This window comes from Pseudorasbora parva, chromosome 16 (genome assembly GCF_024679245.1).
Source record: "Pseudorasbora parva isolate DD20220531a chromosome 16, ASM2467924v1, whole genome shotgun sequence".
Classification (NCBI taxonomy): domain Eukaryota; kingdom Metazoa; phylum Chordata; class Actinopteri; order Cypriniformes; family Gobionidae; genus Pseudorasbora; species Pseudorasbora parva.
In genome coordinates this window covers 17755330-17780321 of record NC_090187.1, presented here as the reverse complement: position 1 = coordinate 17780321, position 24992 = coordinate 17755330, and the positions used below count along the sequence as shown (strand labels likewise).

The 24992-nt window shown below is 45.6% G+C and overlaps 1 protein-coding gene across 1 annotated transcript; it reads left to right on the top strand.

Moving 5' to 3' along the window:
* The first annotated feature begins 1228 nt into the window (after positions 1–1228).
* Positions 1229–8948, top strand: LOC137043233 (putative nuclease HARBI1). The gene is made up of 7 exons (XM_067419422.1): positions 1229–1283; positions 1450–1656; positions 1772–1884; positions 1950–2061; positions 2135–2376; positions 7289–7365; positions 8834–8948. The coding sequence occupies exons 1-7, from the start codon at positions 1229–1231 to the stop codon at positions 8946–8948; spliced, it is 921 nt and encodes a 306-aa protein (XP_067275523.1).
* Positions 8949–24992: the final 16044 nt, after the last annotated feature.

Sequence of the window (24992 nt, the reverse complement as noted above, 5' to 3'; positions counted from 1 at the left end):
TTTAATAATTTACCAGATAATTTTATCCAAACTGAGATACAAATGAGGAGAGCAATAGAAGCAACCAAACAAACATGGGAAACAGCATGTAACTAAACAAACAAGATGTTATTAATGAAGTTATTCATGTAACATCTTCATGTGACGAGATGTGAGGGAGGATTTTTCAGGGGTGACTTTTTACTGCGCCGAGTTGAAGTAGTCTCAGAAGTGCTATTCCGCCATATATTATAGTTCTCCTTTTCAATCCGCTTAGAAAAGCGTCACATTTTATTTTGTCACCATACTTGATCATTCAACTATTCAATCTAACTTAATCCCTGTTTGGTACAATAGTGAATGAACTGGGCTTAGTGGGCTAAGCTAAATGCTATCAGAATGTCACAGTGCGTTAGAGCGATTAAGTGCACGCACTGAGACGAGAGAGGTATGTATCAACTCGTCTTACTTAAGGGAATAACATAGTTTAAAGGTGGGGTAAGTATTATTTCAAAACCATTTTCGAAAAAGGACTCAGGTGGAGTGCAATAACAAACTTGCAGGTAAGGGGTGTGTCCATGGTGAGAAGAGAGGCTCAGTGTCACACAGGACAGACATTAGCCAAGAAAGAACTAATATGTGCTGGCTTTTGCTTGAATATGCTCGTGTGTCATGTTGGCTTGTTTGTCCATTTGTGATCGTATTGTCGCTCACTTCAGCGATGATAAAGACTCGCTCATTTCCACACCGTATGGAGCATCTAAATCCCCTCACTGTTTCAAAATGTGTCCGAGTGGTAAGATACTATGCTCCTTATAAATGTTTGTTTCCTTTTTTCATCTATATAACCCATAAGTGTAATATGTCGTTAGCTGGACTATCGAGCTTGTATATTAACGTTATCAAGGTGTTCATGAGAACTGTGTTTTGTGATTGCTATATCTCTAATCTTGTGTTACGTAATTGTACGTATTCTTGTAAAGGTGTGGGTGCCTGTTGTCTTTTCTTTTCTCCCCCTCTGCTCTCTTAGGATGAGTAGCGACACCTGGGGGGTATTCCAAAAAGCAGGTTATTTGACATACCTGGGTATGTTTAAGGGTAAGTTTGTGGATAACCTCAACGTTCGGTTCCAAAAACAAAGGGTAACTCTCTGGGTATGTATGTAACCATAGCAACTGACTCTCTGAAGATAACCTGCTCGAGAGCAGGTTATGTTTCAGTGTAACTTAGTTTCAGAAGGTTGGTGAGCATGGCGTGCCCTTTTGACGAGGATCCTGTGGATGTAGAAGCACAAATTATACGAGGTTTTTTTCGTCGGGAGAGGGTTATAAGACCGCGTATTGATGTGTTTGCATACCCTAATGAATATTTAAAAGAGCGTTATCGTTTTTCAAAAGATTAATTAGTTTATTTAACACGTCTTTTAAAACTGCATATCGCAAATGTGACAAACCTCTGCGCTTAGCACAGAAAACATTCTGGGCATAGCACTTAGGTTTTTTGCGTCTGGCCATTTTTTGTACAGTGTGGGCGATTCAGAGCATGTGGGAAAGGCAACTGTGTGTAGAGCCGTTCGTACAGTGTGTCTGGCACTTAAACAGTTGTTACCCACGTTTGTACAATTCCCTGGCCATAAACCTCTGCTTGTTATTAAAGGCGAATTCCACAGAGTGGCAGGTTTGTCCTTTGTAGTAAAATATATGACGCATATGTAATATTTAGTCATATTATTAATATCTATACATGTATTCATTATGCACACACTTCATACTTCCATAACTTTCTGTTTCAGGGTTTCCAAATGTAATTGGGTGCATTGATGGCACTCACATTCCTATTAAAGCTCCATCAATAAATGAGGGAGACTATGTTAATAGGAAATCTATTCATAGTATCAATGTGCAGGTAACAACTTAATTTTTTCCCCTTCTTAAAATCATCAAAGTCATTACTTTTTCCACTAACTATAGGTAATATGTGAGGCAACCCAAATCATCACCAATGTCGAGGCAAAATGGCCAGGATCTGTGCATGATGCCAGAATTTTCCGCGAGTCATCATTATGCCAGACATTTCAGCAGGGTATGATTTGCTTTATACAATTTTTGTTTTTTCGTTTTTACTTTATTTGTGTTGTACACTTCAATCATTACAGGACAGTACAATGGTTACTTGCTGGGGGACAGAGGATACCCTTGTCTGCCCTATTTAATGACACCCTACCCTGAACCTGGGCCTGGACCACAGACACGGTTTAACCTGGCTCACAGCCGAACACGGGCCAAGGTGGAGATGACTATAGGGATCCTCAAATCTCGGTTTCAGTGTCTGCGTGGGCTCCGGGTTATTCCAGAGAGGGCATGCGACATTATTGTGGCTTGTGTTGTGCTTCACAATGTGAAGTTTTATTAACTAATTTCGGGAGGAGCACTAACAGATAATTAAACAACGGAGCCGTCAGCTAATCAAACCTAATTAACAAGGGGAGCACGTCAGATAATTAAACCTAATTAAACACAGGTGGAGCATGGTAAGTAATCAATCTGATCAACGATAGGAGGTGTACTTATACTACAGATTTATCTCCTCTCGTTGACCATTTTTATTTTGGCATGGATGGCTTCAGGCAGGTCGCCCCACCTGCACACTCACGCTGCTAGGCTAACTCAAAATGCTCAAGAAACAAGTATTTTCCTAACAAAAGTTTAAGCTATTTATAAACTCAACTCATACCGCTTCATCAGCATTCATGGTAAAAGATTTCTGCTTTTCCCTATGAAACACAATTGGCATTTTGTCTTCTAACAATTCTAATCGATGAACAACTTCAATAATCAATGTCCTAAAAGCATGTTAATAACATTGCGTTTTTGGAACCACGACAACAGAGTCAACTGCGAAAGCAGCACTCGGTCATCAAAGAATGCACACTGCAGAGACTTGCAACATTAAACTACAACAGTTTCTGTCTTAAGAAATAGAAAACGATCTTAAAGGGGGGGTGAAATGCTGTTTCATGCATACTGATCTTTTTACACTGTTAAAGACTTGGAATCCCATACTAAACATAGACAAAGTTTCAAAAGTTAAGGTGGACGTTTGATGGGAGTATTTCTTTGTCAAAAATACTACTTCCGGTTAGTCATAAGTTTCGGCAAGTTTTTTGAGATCATGCGTCCCCATTGACGTTAGTGGGGGCGGAATTTCCTTGTATGGGCCTTACGGACAATTCTACCGGAAGCGCGTGAGAGAGAGCGAGGGAGAGAGCGAAAGCAACAGCCTATGCCCATCAAAGCGCTGGTTTGTAGATTGCTGGACAGGTGACAATTACACATAATGTCACCAAAAAAGTGCGTTTTTGGTTGCCAGACCAAGACAGTCTTGCACAGATTCTCCAAAACCCCGCGTTAAGGCAACAGTGGATGTAATTTGCTTTTCCGGATCAGCAACTGAGTTGCGCGAATGTTTATATCTGTTCGCTGCATTTCGGTGCCGACTGTTTCACAAGGCCCAGCTCGACGCCGCATTTTCCCAATCGCCTAATGCTGAAGGATGGAGCAGTCCCAACGTTAGAAGGGTGAGTGAGACTGCTTCAAATGTCTCTACACAAACCACGCGTAAACACACAAACACACGTGCACAACTGCACTTCCCACATGTACACCTTCAAAGACAAAAATACGACGATATAATTCAAGTATAAATATGTAAATAACACAAGCCGCTAAGCATATTATATAGTTAGTGTATAACTTGTAACTTACCACATACAGACGTCCTGCTCTAGTCGTTTTTGCTGCTGCTCCTGTTCAACTGCAGCCTCTGGGTCTGATTCCGGATCATAGATGTATGGCTGTATCTGATTAAAAGCCATATTTTTATTTTGAATAAAGTTTTTTTTCCCGCTGTTAGGGATGACGGACTCGACTCAACACTACAGCGCTGCTGTACACGTCATTATTTAGCTCCGCTCACACGACACGCCCCCACCCGCTCGGCTTTTTTCGGAAAGACTCGGAACAGCGCATCTTTCTTATATAATTATTAAAAAAATAAAGACTTTTCGGAGATATGCAGGATGCAATGCTACTCTATAGGTACTCAAGATTGACATGACACTGACTGAAACTGAGTGTTTCACCCCCCCTTTAAATAATGAATGTATTACTGGCACACCTCAAGCTTGCGATCGCTGTGTACTTTACCTACGTTACTTTTAATCCACGAGAATACGTACATCATGGACGCGCACGCGGTGACCGTGGCGATGAACAAATAATTATACTTCTGGGAAAGTGAATATACAAATATTTTGAGGCTACATCACTCAGATAATGACAATGCTACAGCGTACATCACAAAAAAGACAAGCCACTAGTCGGAACCAGCTCTCCCTTGATTCAATACGTCTCAACTTGACGCCCATATGAGCTCGGTCACACAGGGACACAGTGAGTACAACCTTCTTACAAGCATTTGAGACTCAGGACATTTCCACACCTTAAAGTCCGCACCGGGGTCTGAACTGAAGCTCATGTTTTGATTCATTTTTACATGTTGGGTTAGTTTTGTTTGCTTTCACATTGCAAATTGTGCGAGTGCACTAAAGAACTTACATGACATACCGCGTCCTGCTGTAGTGATGCTGTTTACGAACGATTCATTCATTTTGTATGAATCTTTAATCCGAATCTTTTGAACAACGAGTTTTCTCAGAGAGCGATTCGTTCATTTGTTTACCGAGCACGCGCATGTGTTCTGTACAGGGAAGTACTAAACGTGCTGGAAAATGTAACATGTAACATTTTAATTCGATTCTGCTTAAATTAACGGGATCACTTTAGAAAAGATTCGTCCATTTTGCTAAACAAGATTCAAAGATCCGTATCAGTAAAAAGGATCCGAACTTCCCACTACTATTGTGTGCTGCTTCTTGACATTGATCGGCTCGTAAACGAACGTGCGTCTGACGTCAGCGCATCGTCACTCGGGCGAGTAACTCCCAAAAACTTAGCCAGCTGACTCTTTGCCTCACTGCCTTACAAGACATGGCTTGTAAAGCAGCGTTTTGTCAATGATTTTGGACAGACTTCTAACAGTGTAACAGTTTAATGATCTGCAGCAAACAGAGAGAGCTTTTGTGAAAACTAAGCACATCTAATTACTTCACTAGTTCTACATTTATAATTACACCAGAAGTGGAAATATTGGTGGTTGCGTGTTTATAAATAAATAAATAAATAAATAAATTAATTAAAAAAATATATTAATAAATAAAAAAAAATTAAAAAAAAAAAAAAAAAAACCCACTGGAAATTCCTTTGAAATATCTTTAGAAATTGTAGCCATTCATACAAATAAAATTAACCTAAAGAAGGCTTTCTATAAGGCTTTTAACATTACATCAACAAAAAAAAAAAAAAGGAACTTCCTGTAAATGGTCAGATAATTCAAACCATACAGAACGCTTTCACACAAGAAACGAACCTAACCTTCGTTCAGTTTGATCTGGACAGAGACTTTGCAAACTGAAAGTCAGAATCCGGACGAAGCAAGACGAGCTGCATTTCATGAAATACAATCCAATTTGGAGCTCCTGTTTTCCTAAATATAACACAAATTTCTTACAGTAGGCTATATTGTATAGCATAATAATCATTATTTTAAGCCATCTTATATTTTGGGGAAAGAAAACATATATCACGATTACGCAAACCTCAAAGGCCATGATTTCATTAAATAAACGTGAGCTTCACATTCAGAACCTGTGCGTTCTACAGCCTTCACAACAACAACGCTTTATTTCAGAGCAGTTCACAATCATGATTAGTTCTCGTTTATGCCAAGTAAATGCATACAATGAGAAGGTTTCTGTACTACGATTATATCGTAATTTGTTGCACACAATTGTGAGGGAGTATATGTTATTTCCTTCATACTAGTTAAAAGGAGCATTCTGCAATAATCAAGCAGTAATTTCAAAAGTCTCAGTTGGTTATACAAACATGTTTCTCCATTTGTCTGTTCAACCATTTTTTCTTCTGCCGCAGCAGTGCCGTTCCTTCAGTTCCCGCAGGAGCTGAGTTTCTCCGGCTAATTTTCTCCACAGCAGCAGCAGTGCTGTTCCCTCTGCTCCCACAGGAGCTGAGTTTCTCCGGCTAAATTTCTTCACAGCAGCAGCAGTGCTGTTCCCTCTGCTCACACGGAGCTCAGTTACTCTGGCTAAACTTTCTCCACTGCCGCAGCAGTGCTGTTCCCTTTGCTCACATGGAGCTCAGTTACTCTGGCTAAACTTTCTCCACTGCCGCAGCAGTGCCATTCCCTCTACTCCCACAGGAGCTCAGTTTCTCTGGCTAATTTTCTCCACTGCCGCAGCAGTGCTGTTTCCTCTGCTCCCGCAGGAGCTCAGTTTCTCTGACTAATTTTCTCCACTGCCGCAGCAGTGCTGTTTCCTCCGCTCCCGCAGGAGCTCAGTTTTTCTGGCTAATTTTCTCCACTGCCGCAGCAGTGCTGTTCCCTCTGCTCCCACAGGAGCTCAGTTTTTCTGGCTAATTTCACCACTGCCGCAGCAGTGCTGTTTCCTCTGCTCCCGCAGGAGCTCAGTTTTTCTGACTAATTTTCTCCACTGCCGCAGCAGTGCTGTTTCCTCCGCTCCCGCAGGAGCTCAGTTTTTCTGGCTAATTTTCTCCACTGCCGCAGCAGTGCTGTTCCCTCTGCTCCCACAGGAGCTCAGTTTCTCTGGCTAATTTTCTCCACTGCCACAGCAGTGCTGTTCCCTCTGCTCCCACAGGAGCTCAGTTTCTCTGGCTAATTTTCTCCACTGCCACAGCAGTGCTGTTTCCTCTGCTCCCGCAGGAGCTCAGTTTCTCTGACTAATTTTCACCACTGCCACAGCAGTGCTGTTCCCTCTGCTCCCACAGGAGCTCAGTTTCTCTGGCTAATTTTCTCCCTTATCCATCTGGCGAGGCTCCCCCATTGGAAGCAATGAGTCTTAATCTCCCATCGGATGCCGTCAGAGCCTCTCAGTCACTATCCATCTTTTCTTTTTCCGTCCGGTGAAGCTTCCCTTTCCGATTGCAGTGAGCATTGATCTCCCATCGAATGCTGTGAAAGCTCTCCTGGCGTGTGTTTCCCCATCTCTTTCTCCGTACCGTCGGCCGATAGTACCCACTCATCTGATGCCAGGAATCTGCTCCTGGCGGAAGCTGGGTGGGCCCCCTCGGTCAGTCTTTCTTTTTAATTTCGACGCCCCATTTACCAATTTGGTAGGGCTCACTCATCTGACGCTGTGATTCTAATCTCCCGTCAGATGCGGCTTGAGCCCCCGATCGACGGTTTTCAAACTTCGCGCATGTTGAATCTCGTTGTGCACTCTTTCTCCGGACGGTAAGGTTTTTTCGTTTGTTGCAGTGAGCCGGGCCCCCCTCAGACATTGCAAGAGCTTTCCCGATTGGTCATCTTAATTTGAGGAAGCTCCTCATTTATCGGCCATTAGGGTTAGTTTCTCGTCTGTTGCAGTGAGCCCGGCCCCCCTCAGACGTTGCAAGAACCTTCCTGATCGGTCTTTCCAATTTGAGGATGCTCCTCATTTATTGGTCGGTGGGGGTTTGTTTCTCGTCTGTTGCAGTGAGCCGGGCCCCCCTCAGACATTGCAAGAGCCTTCCCGATCGGTCACTCTAATTTGAGGATGCTCCTCATTTATCGGCCGTTAGGGTTTGTTTCTCGTCTGTTGCAGTGAGCTCGGCCCCCCTCAGACGTTGCAAGAACCTCCCCGATCAGTCTGTCAAATTCAAGGTTGCTCCTCATTTATTGGCCGGCAGGGTTTTTCTCGTCTGTTGCAGTGAGCCAGGCCCCCCTCAGACGTTGTAAGAGCCTTCCTAATCGGTCCTTCTGATTTGAGGATGCTCCTCATTATCAGCTGGTACAGCTTGTTTCTCGTCTGTTGCAGTGAGCCTGGCCCCCCTCAGACGTTGCAAGAGCCTTTCCGATCGGTAATTTTATTCAAGACCGCTCCTAATTTAATCGGCCGGTAGGGTTTTTTCCCATCTGTTGCAGTGAGCCTGGCCCCCCTCAGACGCCGTAAGAAGCCTTCCCAATCTACCCCGCTGATTTTGAGGATGTGTCATAGGTTGACTCAGTATTTTTGTTTGTTTTTAATCAGAGACATTTGGGCCTTATTGTGTGCAGTGTTGTGTGATGGTGTTTACTGTGTGCATTAATATATTGGCACTCTGAATTGTAGTGGTTATGTACTGTGCATCAAATTTGTAGTGGGTTTTATTTCTTAATTTGCCCTGCTTGGCCCTTTTTAGACATTTATTCATGGACAAACCTGGCAACCTATTTCCTGTTTTATTACTATGCCCATATTTGGACTGTGCTTCCTCCCCTGCTAATGCAACTTAATTAATTCATAAGTACTTGCCACCATGCTCCACCTTCCTGCCCATATTTGGATGACACTTCCTGTGACTGAGTAACTTTATTGTTGCATCTGCATTGGCTGCTGATAATGGCAATTAGCGACTAATTGTCTAACAGCCGCCATGCTTAGTTTGAACGAGATAAAAACTGGTTCTCTGGAACAGAGTGGGGACTGGTGACTGCTGATCTGCTGCCATTTTGTGTTGAGTGCACTTTCCTGCTCTGCACATGAAGCCCAAGTTCCCAGGCATCTTTGGTTGACCACCGGTATACTGCAGCTGGATTCCCACAACGCTCCCTAAAGCCTCAAACCTTTCTCAACGCTCTCTAATGTTGCCTAAAGGGCCGTAATTATATTTTATTACCACATATTGTGAATGGGGGTCCATTTTCTGTGGTGTTGGTGTTCATGATGATCACTTGTTTTTAGCCTCAGCAATACCTATCTGATGGTTCCAGTGGCTGGCATTGTCCCGAAGACTGTGGCTATCCTCGATCCTCCCTCAACGCTCTCTAACCCTCAAACCTTCCTCAACGCTCTCTAATGCTGCCTGAAGGGCCGTAATTATATTTTATCGTACTACAGTGTAAGTGTGACCTGCTATCTGTGACGTTAGTGGTCATTCTTGGTGCTCTCTTCTAGCCTCTGGATTATCCATCTTGGGCTCCTGGGCCCAGTGTTGCTGTGAAGACTGTCTCGGTGACACCGGGATCTCCCACAGCATTTGCGGTTTGTTGCTGAGTGCCTTAACTTTCTCCTGTGGGTCGGACGACTGCCGTGATCTTCTGGACGTGTCTGCTTGACTTCTGTTGGAGGGAGGATCGTTGGAGCGACCTGCTGCAAAGTCACCGAACTTTAACCTCTTCCCAAACAGCTTCAGAGACATCATTGTAGTTGACTTTTTTTTCCCTTTAAGTAACACGGTTTCTAGTAGTGCTTGCTGTCCCAATAAAGACTATTTCTTGTACCCACACATTGACTGTCTGTTTTGTTTCTCTGGCTGGGACCTGATTTATTTTATTTAACGTTGGTCATTAGGTGACAGTCTTTTTCTGGCGTAGTTCGGCAGGGTCCCAGCAGCGAAACACAACAGCCATGTCTGACCCTCCTGGTAGCGTAGCTAACCGAGAGGCAGAAGAGAATGTGGCTAGTGGAAGTAGTCAGGGAACAGCCCATTTATTGGTACCATGGTTTATGGGGGGGCCATGGATACCCCGTTTTAGTGGGGAGAGGGGAACATTTAACTCATGGAGATCTCAGGTAGAAGCTATGCTGAGGGCCCAGGGGTTAACAACACAACAAGGGGTGGATTTTCTATTGGCAGCACTAGATGGGGAGGCAAGGCGCCAGGCACGGTTATTTAAGGCAGAGGAGACGGCCGACACTAAAGCACTACTGGACACCCTACAGAAGAAGTATGGTGATGGAGGAAGTCGAGCCCAGCGACGGTCCAGGTTCTTCAGCTGCCGGCAAGGTCAGGATGAGGGAGTAGAATCCTTTATATTGAAATTACGGGAACTCTACTTCGACTGGCAGGGACGTGGGCCAACCCAAGAAGAAGAGGGTGAGTACCTGTTAGATCAGTTCACCTTGAATTTAAGACCAGGCCCAATCCAGCAAGAGATTCATCGACAAGTGCGCCGCAATCCCCAGTTGACATTTGCTGCCGTCTGCACTGAGGCTGTGGCTCTCCAGCATGAGCAGCAACATGGAGAAGACCATGCCTGGGTCAGATGGGCCGCAACACCTACAGCAGTGGCTTCACCAGTCAACACCCCAAAATGCGATACACCTGACCTGAGTCAACTGAAAAGCGAACTCCAGGCAGAATTTCGCAAAGAAGTGGCAGAGCAATTAAAGGGTTTGAGTGCCTCCATTGTTGAGGAACTTCGCAAACAGATATCACCTACCCCCCTAATGGCCGGTCAGTCCACTGTCCCACCTTTGCCTGCCGTCACCCCCCGATTGTATAGTGGTACAACGTTACGACCAAGACCTCAACAGACACCACCAGGCAGGGGGTCCTTCCAATGGGATGCTGAGGGGAGGCCTATATGCAGGGACTGTGGAGGAGTGGGGCACATCCAGAGGTATTGTCCAGCTCGTCGCAGGTCAACTTCGGGTTTTTAGCGCCCCCTGCCACCAAGGGGCGTGTGGCAGGGACAGTCGCTCATTCTGCTGGAGTGACCACCAAGTCCCAGCTTGTTGGAGAATGTCCACGTGTTGAGGTGGAGGCTAATGGAAAAATTATTCCTTGTGTCCTTGATACCGGCTCCCAAGTCACTCTGGTGAGTAAAGCCTTTTTTGCAAGACATTTTGGAGATATTGACATGAATTGTGCCCACGACTCTCCCTGGTTAACCTTACGAGCAGTTAATGGATTACAGATTCCGTATGTTGGCTATGCAGTTGTTGATTTTGCTGTCGGGGGTGTCCAGGTTCCACAGAAGGGAATGGTGGTGGTTGAAGATGGGTGCATGGGAGCAGACCATGCCATTCTGGGAATGAATGTAATTGCACACTGTTGGGATGAATTGGCCAAGGGTAAACACCCTGGGTTGTCAGCTTTCAAGTCTCTTGTGTCACCTGTAGCAGGTCAAGTTTGGGAACAAGCTTTCTCTGTCTGTCAGAGGGTGACGGCTGAAGGGCACCCCATTCCCTTTCACGGGGTTGCTCTACTGCCTCGGCAGCCACCAGTGGTTATCCCCCCTGAGTCTGAGATGGTGGTATGGGCTCAACTTCAGGATGGAGCCCCCAAGGCAGTTCACAATGCATTAATAGAACCCCTAGAGGACCAAGATGGGGAGTGGTATGTAGCACGGTCGTTAGTGGTGGTAAGCGGAGGTAAGCTGCCAATGAGGATGTGTAACCCAAATCCTTATCCAGTCGAGGTCCCACTGCGCCGACCATTGGCTAAGGTGACGCAGACTGACGAGTGTGATGTCCAAATGGGACGGGAGTTAGTGGTCCAGCCCGACTCCTCTGGAGTTGTGGAAGTGGCAATTCGAGCTGTGACTAACATTTCTGAACTCTCTACTCTTACAGACCCTATCTTTGCTGTTGAGGGAGATGGCCTGAACCCAGATCAACACCAACGCATTCTGCAGCTCTTAAAGAAGTGGAACAGCGTGTTCGCCTTGCATGATGATGATTTTGGCAGAACCAGTGCAGTACAGCATCAGATACCCACGGGTGCTGCTCCGCCTTGTCGAGAGCGATACCGTCCTGTCCCCCCGACCCTTTATCCAGAACTTAGGACCCTTCTACAAGGCATGCTAGATAGTGGGGTGGTTCGTGAAAGCTCCAGTCCATGGGCAGCACCGGTAGTCCTGGTTAAAAAGAAAGACGGCAGTTGGAGGTTCTGTGTGGACTATCGTAAGCTTAATGCAGTTACTCACAAGGATGCATATCCACTACCTCGCATCGAAGAGTCCCTTACAGGACTGAAGAGGGCCCAATGGTATTCCACACTTGACCTTGCTAGTGGATACTGGCAAGTTGAAATAGACCCCCAAGACCGCCAGAAGACCGCATTCACTACCCCAATGGGTCTCTATGAGTTTGACCGTATGCCTTTTGGCTTGTGCAACGCACCAGCAACCTTCCAGAGGCTCATGCAGCGGTGCTTGGGGTCCATGGTGCATGACTTTTTGTTAATTTATTTGGATGATGTGGTCGTGTTTTCCCCTGATTTTGACAGCCACCTTCACCATTTGGAACAGGTGTTTCAGAAGCTGTATGATCATGGTCTGAAGTTACAACCAAAGAAGTGCAAGTTGTTTCAGCAACAGGTAACCTACCTGGGCCACGTCATCAGTAACCAAGGAGTGTCGACTGATCCTCAGAAGACCGTTGTGGTGGAGAAATGGCCTATCCCACAAACTATCAAACAGGTGCGTTCCTTTCTGGGCTTTGCAGGATATTATAGAAGATTTATTCATGGCTTTTCCCGACTTGCTGCCCCTCTTCATGCCTTGCTGAAGGGAACAGCCACTGCTCAACAAGGAAAAATTCAGGTGAATTGGACCGAAACTTGCCAGGATTCATTTGACAGGCTCAAAAAAGCCTTGGTATGTGCCCCAGTCCTTGCATACGCTGACTTCTCTCTGCCTTTTAGACTGTTTACTGATGCCAGCCTGGAGGGCTTGGGAGCAGTACTTGCCCAAGAGCAGGATGGACAAGAAAGAGTCATAGCTTTTGCCAGTCGGAGTCTGCACCTCTCAGAAAGAAATGACCAAAATTACAGCTCATTTAAACTTGAACTTTTGGCTCTGAAATGGGCCATTACCGAGAAGTTTAAGGATTATCTGTGGGGGGCCACCATTGATGTTTTTACAGACAATAGTCCACTGGTAAACTTAGCCACTGCCAACCTGGGAGCCGTGGAACAACGTTGGGTGAACCAGCTGGCCAACTATCAGTATACCATCAAGTTTCGCCCTAAAAATGTACTAATAAAAAGTACTAATAAAAATGCTGATGCCCTCTCCAGGTTGCCAGGCGAGTGCGTCGAAGCTGCGGTAAGGGTGGTGACTGAACCAGCTGATGCGGTCCGTCCTGTGGAGGACATTCACCAGACTCTGGACCGGTGGTATAATTGCCAATTTCAGGACCCAGGGCTACAGCTCCTCTGGACCTGGAAATCTGTAAACAAACTTCCACCACCTCATGAACAAAGAGGGGCTCCCCAATATGTAAGGCGACTCCTGCGTGAGTGGGAACGTATTGTAATCCGTGGCAATCAAATGCAGCGCCGATGCACAGACCCAAGGACTGGTGAGGTATACTGGCAAGTGTTGATCCCGGAGCAGGAAGCACGAGGGCTATGGCAACAATATCATGAGAACTTGGGCCATCAGGGAGCAGAGAAGGTCTGGTCAGTTCTGAGGAGACGGTTCTATTGGCCCAGCATGCTGAAGAGCGTGGAGACTTGGACGGCGGCCTGTCCTCGTTGTCTCCGGCAGAAGCCTGGACCTGAGGTAAGAGCTCCCCTGGCACCTATTTCTACATCCTACCCCTTTGAGGTATTGGGAATAGACTATCTGTCTCTGGGAAGACCCGGGGACCCTTTCCCGTATATCTTAGTCATGACTGACCTCTTCTCTAAGTATGCCTTCGCAGTACCCACCAAGGACCAGTCTGCAACCACTACTGCCAAAGCCCTGTACAGTGCCGTGATCCAGGTGGTGGGGTGCCCAGAAAGGATCCTCTCTGACCGTGGGGGGGCCTTTCAGTCAGCTGTAATGGAACAATTGTGCCAGTTGTATGGATGTAAACAGTCCCGAACCACCCCTTACCATCCTCAAGGTAACGCTGCATGCGAGAGATTTAATCAAACTTTGCTGTCTCTCCTTAGTTCTCTTTCGGAAGCCGATCAGAACCACTGGCCACAGAGTCTCCCTGCATTACTGCAGGCTTATAATAATTCCACTCATGGCTCCACTGGTATGACCCCTCATTTTGTTGTTTTCGGTCGACATGCACGCCTCCCAGTAGACTGGGTCGTATCCTCATCCCCTGCCATACCAAGATATTCTTTGTCGGATTGGGTGAAGCACCACTACAGAACTCTGACACAAGCCTACAACGTGGTGAAGGCAAATGTCGAGAGGCAGCAACAAAAGGACCAGCAAAGGTATAACCGCCGGGCTAAAGTGGATACGCTTCTGCCAGGGGAACGAGTCCTCCTAAGGAATTTCCGCAGGCGTGCAAAGGGCAAGCTGGCACCGCGTTGGGGTCCGGATGTTTGGGTGGTGGTAGCCCGACCTCGAGCCGATCGACCGGTCTATGTAATTCACCCAGAAGGTCATGAAGGCCCCCCTAAGACCATTCACCGCAATAACCTGCGCTGTTGCCCCGTTAACATGCCAAGAGAGGAGCCCTCAGAAGAGGAACCATCTACAAGCCGACCACAGGGCATGTCCTGGTATCCGATCATGGTCACTCCACTCATCCATCAGCAACAGCTTACTGGCCATATGCCCACCACCACCACTTCGGTTATACCAAATACAGAGAGAGATCTGCTGACTGCAGCTAGTGGAGTAGACCCAACACGACAGAACCCAAGCCTGCTGAACGAAGAACTGATGGGTGAATCGGAGCGAATAATATCACCTGAAACCGTGCCCTGTCTGCCAAGCCTCCCTGTGAGTCCAACAAGTGGGGCAGTAAGGCGGTCACAAAGATCCACCAGGGGGCAGCCCCCAACCAGGTATGGGCACATATAGATAATGTCGGGACGACCATTAGAAAAGTGGGGGGGAAATGTCATAGGTTGACTCAGTATTTTTGTTTGTTTTTAATCAGAGACATTTGGGCCTTATTGTGTGCAGTGTTGTGTGATGGTGTTTACTGTGTGCATTAATATATTGGCACTCTGAATTGTAGTGGTTATGTACTGTGCATCAAATTTGTAGTGGGTTTTATTTCTTAATTTGCCCTGCTTGGCCCTTTTTAGACATTTATTCATGGACAAACCTGGCAACCTATTTCCTGTTTTATTACTATGCCCATATTTGGACTGTGCTTCCTCCCCTGCTAATGCAACTTAATTAATTCATAAGTACTTGCCACCATGCTCCACCTTCCTGCCCATATTTGGATGACACTTCCTGTGACTGAGTAACTTTATTGTTGCATCTGCATTGGCTGCTGATAATGGCAATTAGCGACTAATTGTCTAACAGCCGGCCATGCTTAGTTTGAACGAGATAAAAACTGGTTCTCTGGAACAGAGTGGGGACTGGTGACTGCTGATCTGCTGCCATTTTGTGTTGAGTGCACTTTCCTGCTCTGCACATGAAGCCCAAGTTCCCAGGCATCTTTGGTTGACCACCGGTATACTGCAGCTGGATTCCCACAACGCTCTCTAAAGCCTCAAACCTTTCTCAACGCTCTCTAATGTTGCCTAAAGGGCCGTAATTATATTTTATTACCACATATTGTGAATGGGGGTCCATTTTCTGTGGTGTTGGTGTTCATGATGATCACTTGTTTTTAGCCTCAGCAATACCTATCTGATGGTTCCAGTGGCTGGCATTGTCCCGAAGACTGTGGCTATCCTCGATCCTCCCTCAACGCTCTCTAACCCTCGAACCTTCCTCAACGCTCTCTAATGCTGCCTGAAGGGCCGTAATTATATTTTATCGTACTACAGTGTAAGTGTGACCTGCTATCTGTGACGTTAGTGGTCATTCTTGGTGCTCTCTTCTAGCCTCTGGATTATCCATCTTGGGCTCCTGGGCCCAGTGTTGCTGTGAAGACTGTCTCGGTGACACCGGGATCTCCCACAGCATTTGCGGTTTGTTGCTGAGTGCCATAACTTTCTCCTGTGGGTCGGACGACTGCTGTGATCTTCTGGACGTGTCTGCTTGACTTCTGTTGGAGGGAGGATCGTTGGAGCGACCTGCTGCAAAGTCACCGAACTTTAACCTCTTCCCAAACAGCTTCAGAGACATCATTGTAGTTGACTTTTTTTTTCCTTTAAGTAACACGGTTTCTAGTAGTGCTTGCTGTCCCAATAAAGACTATTTCTTGTACCCACACATTGACTGTCTGTTTTGTTTCTCTGGCTGGGACCTGATTTATTTTATTTAACGTTGGTCATTAGGTGACAGATGCTCCTCATTTATCAGCTGGAAGAGCTCATCTTACATCTGTTGCAGTGAGCCAGGCCCCCCTCAGACTTGGTAGAGAGCCTTCCCGATCGGTACGCCAAATTCTAGGCTGCTCCTCCTCTATCGTTCAGTAGGGTCTTCTTTTTCATCTGTTGCAGTGAGCCTGGCCCCCCTCAGATGCTGTAAGAAGCCTTCCCAATCTGCCCCCCTGATTTTGAGGATGCTCCTCATTTATCAGCCGGAAGAGCTCGTCTTACGTCTGTTGCAGTGAGCCAGGCCCCCCTCAGACTCGATAAAGAGCCTTCCCGATCGGTACGCCAAATTCTAGGCCGCTCCTCATTTATCGTCCGGTAGGGTTTTTCTCATCTGTTGCAGTGAGCCCGGCCCCCCTCAGATGTTGTAAGAGCCTTCCCATCGGCCTCTCTGATTTTGAGGATGTTCCTCATTTATCAGCCGGAAGAGCTCGCTTCTCGTCTGTTGCAGTGAGCCGGACCCCCCTCAGACGTTGCAAAGGGCCCTCCCGATCAGTAATTTTACAAAAATTCTCCTCATCCATCGTCCGGTAGGGTTCTTTCCCGTCTGTTGCAGTGAGCCTGGCCCCCCTCAGACGCGGCAAGAGCTTTCCCGATCGGTCTTCCAACGCCCAGTTTCCTTCAGCCAGTAGAACCCGTCCGCCCGAAGCAGCGAGGCAACACGGGCTCTCCTGGTCTAGCAGCCAGGCCTCTCAAATTATCAGCCCACCAATTTTTCTGCGTATTTGGGGGGTTTTCTGGTGGCTGTCCTCCACTCCTTGCATTTTGGGGGATACTCTGGGTTCGGGCAAAAATCCGAGCCCGGAGCCCTCCCCTGGACAGCACGCCAAATACGCATAATCTTTACTCTATTTAATTTGATGTAAGTGGGAACTCGTGAAGTGAAGTTTTATTAACTAATTTCGGGAGGAGCACTAACAGATAATTAAACAACGGAGCCGTCAGCTAATCAAACCTAATTAACAAGGGGAGCACGTCAGATAATTAAACCTAATTAAACACAGGTGGAGCATGGTAAGTAATCAATCTGATCAACGATAGGAGGTGTACTTATACTACAGATTTACCTCCTCTCGTTGACCATTTTTATTTTGGCATCCCTCCACCACCCCATCTCCTCACTTCAATTTAATAAACCCTCATTAGATGCCATCACAATCCATAAAACATTACAGTCTAGTTATAGAGTATCTTTACCACAGGGGGGGGATACTCTGGGTTCGGGCAAAAATCCGAGCCCGAAGCCCTCCCCTGGACAGCACGCCAAATACGCATAATCTTTACTCTATTTAATTTGATGTAAGTGGGAACTCGTGAAATTGCCACTATAAGAGGAGAGAGCCACCCTCCTTGTATTGAGGAAGATGGTCCAGAGGAACACAGACAGATTTTAGAGGCCAACAGAGACAGAAGACTTTTGAGAGACAGGATTTGTCAAAATTACTTTTATTAGTTTTTTTTTTTTTTGCACTGGTCTGCCAGGCAGTTTATTTCTTCATTTCCTGAAAAACAATAAAAGTAAAATTCATTAAAAAAAATTTTTTTATTATTGCTTTACACATACAGATAGATAGATAGATAGATAGATAGATAGATAGATAGATAGAGACACAGACAGACAGACAGACCACTTTTAACATGCAACAGATTAATATTCAGACAAGTTCTCACCTTAAGGCGATTCTCAAGTAATTCTATTTCAAGTGCTGCTTTTTTAATGAGGAGCCTTTTCTCTTCCATTTAAAGCTGTATAAGGTCCATCTCCATGTCACTTTTTCGTATTTGTTTTTGAAGATGGACCTTATACAGCTCCTTTGCTGGCAACTAAGGTGGAAAAATGTAATAAATGAGATTGTTTGGTCAGACAATAAAATTCAAATATGGACACATGGACACAAATTCTTACCCTGCTTAGATTGTGTGCTGAGGCTGAAGGACCCTCATCTGTGGGCAAATCCCTAGTTATGTACTATGAAAGGACAATGACAGTTCGTTACTCTAATGCAAAAAGGGGGCATACATCATAATGGTATGCATCATACCTCAGTGGATCTACCAGCATTGTCCACTTCTGTCACAGCAGATGTGGTCTCTTCATCGTCATCATCATCTTCATCCAACAAGACAAATATTCAAGTATACATTATTTGGCAAAAAAAAAACTAAAAAAAAACTAAAAGTACCTGACAACAAATCACTTACAACTTTGACAGACTGTGTTCTTTCTAGAGAGTCCAATAATACAATCCGTCCATCAGTATCTATAAGAACACACAACCCGTTAAATTTTTCAATAGTATCAAAGAAAACGTCTCGGTTACGTATGTAACCCTCGTTCCCTGAAGGAGGGAACGGAGACGTACGTCAGAACTGAACCGACGAATGGGATCTTACTTTAGAGACCAATCCTACTTCGAGCATCTAACAACGAGCCACTGAAATTTGGCATGCGATCACGCATTCCACGCTCCGCCCCGCAGCGCGGGTATAAAACAGGAAGTGGAATGGTAGATCAGCGCTTTTCCTGCTGAGGAGCCGAGAGGTGACCGGACTCCTAGCGGAAGCACAGCATCTGGCGACGGGACGTACGTCTCCGTTCCCTCCCTCAGGGAAGGAGGGTTACATACGTAACCGAGACCTTCCCTTTCAGTCGGTCACGTTCGACGTACGTCAGAACCTAACCGACGAATGGGATCCCTATGGAAAACACCAGGATGCTGGCCCTTCCAGCGTCCTGCTTGAGCACACTGTACCGTCTAGTATGGTACGGAAGTCAGGGCTCCAAGCAGGGAGTACAGTCACTGCTGTTTCTGCAAGACCCACTCAGAATGACTATTGGATAACGCTGGGAAAGCGTGCCTACCTCAGAGAGAGGGTACGCTGCGGGCCCACGTCCTTCAGGGAAGGAGAGGTGGCAGAATACACATAAGGACTAACCTGGCAGGGTAGTGCAACATATGGCAGTCTCTGGGGTGGTGCCAGCCTGATTGAAGGGGGGAAAGAACACGCCCAGAGACGACAGACACGGGGCTAGCCCGAAGGGTAGCTGGTACCGTGGAAGAATACACATATGGGGTTGCCGTGAGGGAACCGCTACATATGGAACCCAGCCTACAGCCACGTTTCACAAGCATACGGGTGCAGGCCTGGCGTCAGACGGTCCGCAACGTCTGACACCAGAGGGGTGACGGAGGAGCTCGACAGGGTTAGCCGGTTTCCCGGGGAACACAACTGGAGACAAATAGACGCACGTATCCGGCCCAGAGGGCGGGAGTGGCGTTTCACAAGCCGACACTTAGAACGGGTACTTAACGCTCCTGGCCACTGGGGGCGAGGATGCGGGAAGATACCGGCTCTACACGTAAGCTATAGAATCTAGCAAACGTGTTAGGTGTCGCCCAGCCCGCAGCTCTACATATGTCTGTCAGCGAGGTGCCTTGAGCCAGCGCCCAGGAAGAAGCTGATGCGGCCTCTCCGCAGGCTGCGTAAGCCTTGCCCGTCAAGCCGGACGAGAACTTACATGCCCGGGAGGGGAGACGCGGGGCATGCCTCCAGTCCGCAGCAGTCTTAGGGCACAGGTGCATCGCAACCGACCGCTCGACTGGAGGGATCCCCTCGTAGCCCTTAGCCGCACCACCATCGAGGGTAGTGAGGATGGAGGAGTCAGTCGATCGCAGACGAGCGCTATACAGCGCCACCCACGACTTCGTGAGCTCCTGATGCACTTCCGGGAAGAAAGGCACCGGGGCGGGACGCTGAGAACCAGCGCCACCCGTCCCGAGAAACCAATCGTCCAACCGCGAAGGTTCGGGACGTGGTGGAGGGTTCCACTCAAGCCCAACACTTGCGGCGGCCTTGGCAAGCATAGCCGTTAGCTCCGGGTTGGACTCGGGCAATGCTGTCACACCCGAAGGGGGCAACGCAGCCGAGTCTTCATCCTCGGAGCCCATTAGCTCATCCCCCGCAGCCGAGTCTTCATCCTCGGAGCCCATTAGCTCATCCCCCGATGCAGCGACCGACATCTGGTCCTCCGCCGGAGCCCCAAAAGAGACAACTGGCGCTCCACGTGGGAGGTCAGCACGCCCTTCGGAAACTCCACCGGCACAGTGGAGGGGGGAGGGGCCCGAGGAGCCATGAGACCCGTCGGGTTTGCCCTGACCGTCACCCTCAGGTCCCCACCAAGGTCATCAGCCAAAGTAGCAGCCCTCTGCTTTGCAGCTGGAGGACCGCTAGATCGGGGGATGCACGATGGCGTTCCACCTCTTCTGAGGTACTGGAGACGGGACCGCAACACTGCGATAGACATATTCCCGCAATGGGAACATGGCTCATCCACAAACGCAGCCTCAGCGTGCTGTGCGCCCAGACACGTGAGACAACGAACGTGTCCGTCAAGCGGAGACAGAAATCGACCGCACCCAGAAACACACGGTTTGAATGGCATCTTGAAAAAGACGTGTTGCTCTTTTGTGAATGGAAAGCTGCTCTTTTAGTGTGCTGAAGCACTCTAAGCGGAGTGCACTCTATAGCACTCTATATTCAGATGAGCGCGGCTCCACACAGTTCATGCTGCAAGCCTGTGTGAGCTCTCAGTGATGTGTATTTGTGTGTGTAACGCCCAGCGAACCAACAGTTTATATGGGATACGCTCAGCGAACCAACAAAGCTCTTTTAGATCACTTGATCACTGATCAGACGGTCTCTCACTGACGCGCCGTATCACCCACACTGGCAGACTTTCTCACTCAACTCTTGACTCGTAGTCAGACACTCTTCGTAGGAAACAGAGAAGAAAGTAGAAAGTAGAAAGCGCTGATCTACCATTCCACTTCCTGTTTTATACCCGCGCTGCGGGGCGGAGCGTGGAATGCGTGATCGCATGCCAAATTTCATTGGCTCGTTGTTAGATACTCGAAGTAGGATTGGTCTCTAAAGTAAGATCCCATTCGTCGGTTCAGTTCTGACGTACGTTGAACGTGACCGTCTGAAAGGGAACAATACATCATATACAGTTAAATAAAATAAGCCTACATAAAAAATGTATCTTGTTCAAAAAGCCTTTCTGAAGGCTTTTAAAAAAGCTCTTTTAGATCACTTGATCACTGATCAGACGGTCTCTCACTGACGCGCCGTATCACCCGCACTGGCAGACTCTCTCACTCAACTCTTGACTCGTAGTCAGACACTCTTCGTAGGAAACAGTAAGCACTGCTCGGCTCCGAAGTAGAAAGCGCTGATCTACCATTCCACATCCTGTTTTATACCCGCGCTGCAGGGCGGAGCGTGGAATGCGTGATCGCATGCCAAATTTCATTGGCTCGTTGTTAGATGCTCGAAGTAGGATTGGTCTCTAAAGTAAGATCCCATTCGTCGGTTCAGTTCTGACGTACGTCGAACGTGACTGACTGAAAGGGAACAATACATCATATGCAGTTAAATAAAATAAGCCTACATAAAAAATGTATCTTGTTCAAAAAGCCTTTCAGTGACAGAGATAGTAATTTATCAGGACAAAAAATGAAAACAAATCATAGAGGTAAACTTACATGTCACCCTTTTTTCACCATCACTTGTGGTGCATAGTATGTGTGATGAACTGCCCCCTGGAATGCCAGCAACCACTGGTCGCCCTTTATTAAGGGACAGAGCCAGCTCCTCAGATGGGGTGAGGGGAGATGGTGGTGGCCCCCCGCCAGTTAGACGGGCTTCAGTCTTCTTTCTGTTAGCTGCATGACAGAATGAATATACTAAATCCTGTTATAATAATAGTTCAGTAATTGTGTAATCAAATATTACCTTTTTGCAGAATGTTTTTGTGTTTCATTTTGACTTGGCTTAAAGTTCTTGTGGCTCCAGAAGGATTACACCTTATTAAATAAGAAATATACATTATTATTTCAAGCTAAAGAAATAAATGGCAGGAAAAGTAAATGCTTTCATAGTGATTTAACATATTCAAAAGGATGTATAAGTCATACTTCATTATTTTGCATTTCAATAAAACGGGAGCCAAAACCAAATTTGTAATTTAATACACTCACGCATTTACTCTGTCCATTATTTTTTGCCAAGCCAACTCTCTTGCTTTAGCCGATGCAGCTATATTGCTTCTTTTTAATATTATTGGCTTAAACTCCTCATAAGCATGCATTAAAACTTCCAACTCCGCCTCTGTGAAATACGCCGCTCTCTTTTTTTCGCTTTGAGTTTCCATGGTGACTCGTGAAATCGGCAATCCATTGAAAATGTCTTTATACATGCACCGTGCACGCGCATTAACTCTGGGTAACCAGTTAGAGGTTGATTAAACTAACTCTTCTCAGTTGTTTTGAAACCGACATACTCATGGTATGCCTGTTTGGGGTAAATCAACCCAGAGGTTATAGTTTGTCATATGGTAAGTTAACCAAGCTTTCTGGAATACCCCCTGTTGTTAATCAGTGCCCTGAGTGTCTCCCGTTGCTGATTTGCTCCTACAACCCTGTGATCTGCTATATAAAGATGTCCAGCTCTGCAATGCAGGAGAGGCAGGAGGTTTTATCCTTCGTCTCGCTTGCAAAGAATCCCGGTCTCTAGTGATGCCCAAATGAAGCATTTTGAAGCATTATTGCTTTCTGATACAATTGTGTCGAAAATGGTTCATTATTCGAAGCTTCATTCAGATATAAATTGCAGCACCATCTCCTGCTGAAGTAAATGTAATGCAACATAACAACCATAAAATGCAAGTAGGCTTATGTTCACGCCCCCTTTAATTACGTGTTTACCGAGGCGATCAAAGCTGAAACAGTGTTAGTGCTGGTAAACTCATTTATGTAGGTGAATTTTACAGATACTGAGGAATTTCATGTGTTCACCTTGATAATAAAACATTAAGCATGATGTGTGTGTGTGTGTGTGTGTGTGTGTGTGTGTGTGTGTGTGTGTGTGTGTGTGTGTGTGTAATTATTTCTTTAGACAAGGACAGAAGATCAGAGCAGCTTTAAAAAATTGGAAACCATCCCAGAAATTCTAATGGTTTCTATTACCAATAGTTGGCTTTTACCATTTAAACCACTACAGATTTTTTTGTAGTATTTGTATGTCAGTATTATGTGTGAAAGCACATAAGAAATAGAGCCGGCAGGTTTCAAACCTGTCAACACTGGATTTGGCTGTCAAAGCAGTCAGGTGGTTCACTACAGGAGTGAAGCAGTGTGTTTGCTTCAGAAGGCATTTTCACGTGACTAGTGACGTAATGATACAAGCTCCAAAGCAGTGGTTCATTGCAAGGACCGTTCGAGTTTGAAGCAAGCTTCGGAGCATCTGTGTCAGACGTAACATCACTACCTGTCTCCTGTTGCAGACTTTAGCACTGTTTTCTGCATTGTTAGCATGTTCAATGCAAGAGATCTCACTAGTGTTTGAGTTGAGTGTATAGGAGATGTAATTTTGATTATATTAGGATTATTTTCCTGTTCCTTTTAGTCCTTGAGTGCAGGGCAAGTTACATTTGTTTTGTTTCACCATCACTTAAATATGTTTCTAGTTTAAGTTAAAGAGGCTGAAGGGAGTTGGGTGCCATTTATTTTGTATATCGTTTTCTCCTGTTTATGTTGAGAGAGGACGTTAGGTTTAGATTTATGTTGTTTGTTTACATCATTATTTTGTGTATAGGTTATTTAGTTGGTTAAAAATAGTTAGATTGGTTTTGGTTGTTATTTTTGGCATATACCCTCTCCTGAAGAAATGCCCCTTAATAAGATCTTTGGTCTTTATTATTGTTTTCCTATGTTCTTTAAATAAATATTTTTGGCTTGATTTATTGTGTTGGTGTTAAATCAGTGCGGGGACGGGAGATGGGGGTTCTATAGACCTAAGCATTTATTTATAATTCTATATTCTGTTCTTTCTCCTTTACCCTAGACAGGGGAGTTCGTAACACTTAGCTTAATTGTAATATGTTCGTTAGTTGTTAGTTCTATCGACTTGTTCATGAGAACGGTTTGTGTTTTTTTTTTTTTTTTTTTTTTGTGTCTGTAATTGAAGTCTTTATTTATTGTATATTTTTTTAACAAAACCAAACCAAACATCCCCCCAAAAAAGCACATGATTAATTCACATTTGCATTTTGGGCCCTTTATTAATAACCACTAGAGTCAGACACACACACACACACAAAGATACAGTAAAATCAAATTATCAAGTGCCTATACATGTAACATCAAAAAGTAAATGAAAGAGAATTACCAAAAGAAAAGCGCACTTTAAAAAAAAAATAATAATAATCTACCTCAGTCAAAAACTTGTCCCCAAGATTTGTCGAAACCCTCCATGTCATCATTAATCCTGTCCTTTATCTTGGCGGATAAAGTCATTATTTTGATTTTTTTTTTTGCACACAAAAACTATTCTCGTCGCATTGTAAAATTATTGTACAGCCACTGTAGTGAGATGGACTTTGTAACGAAGTATTTGTTGCCTTTTATGGGTCTTGTGAGTGGGTCAGTGGAAATGTACTCAATACCAATGGAGGCCTTTCTGAAGCCTTTCTCAGCCATCAGCTTTCAACAAAAATATCTTCAGTTGCATTCCGAAGATGAATGAAGGTCCAACGACATGAGGGTGAGAAATTAATGAAATAATTTTCATTTTTAGGTGAACTAACCCTTTAATTCCTTGTTGTGATGTCAAAAATAATAACGTCCATATCTGACTCAGAGTTTTTCAAATTTTATGTCAGTTGTGATGATAAATAAAGCGTGCACCTTGTCAGCAGGAGATTCACAGCTCATATTATTCTCTTGTGCAGTTCCAGATGCAGCGTTTTGAATGAAATTCTTCTACTTCTGCTGCTTGAACACATGTTTACAATTTTCTGCCTTTAAAGAGTCTGGGTTTGTGATATGTCTTTATTTCATAACGCTAGCTTGCTCTGTCTGGGTACATTTAAATCTG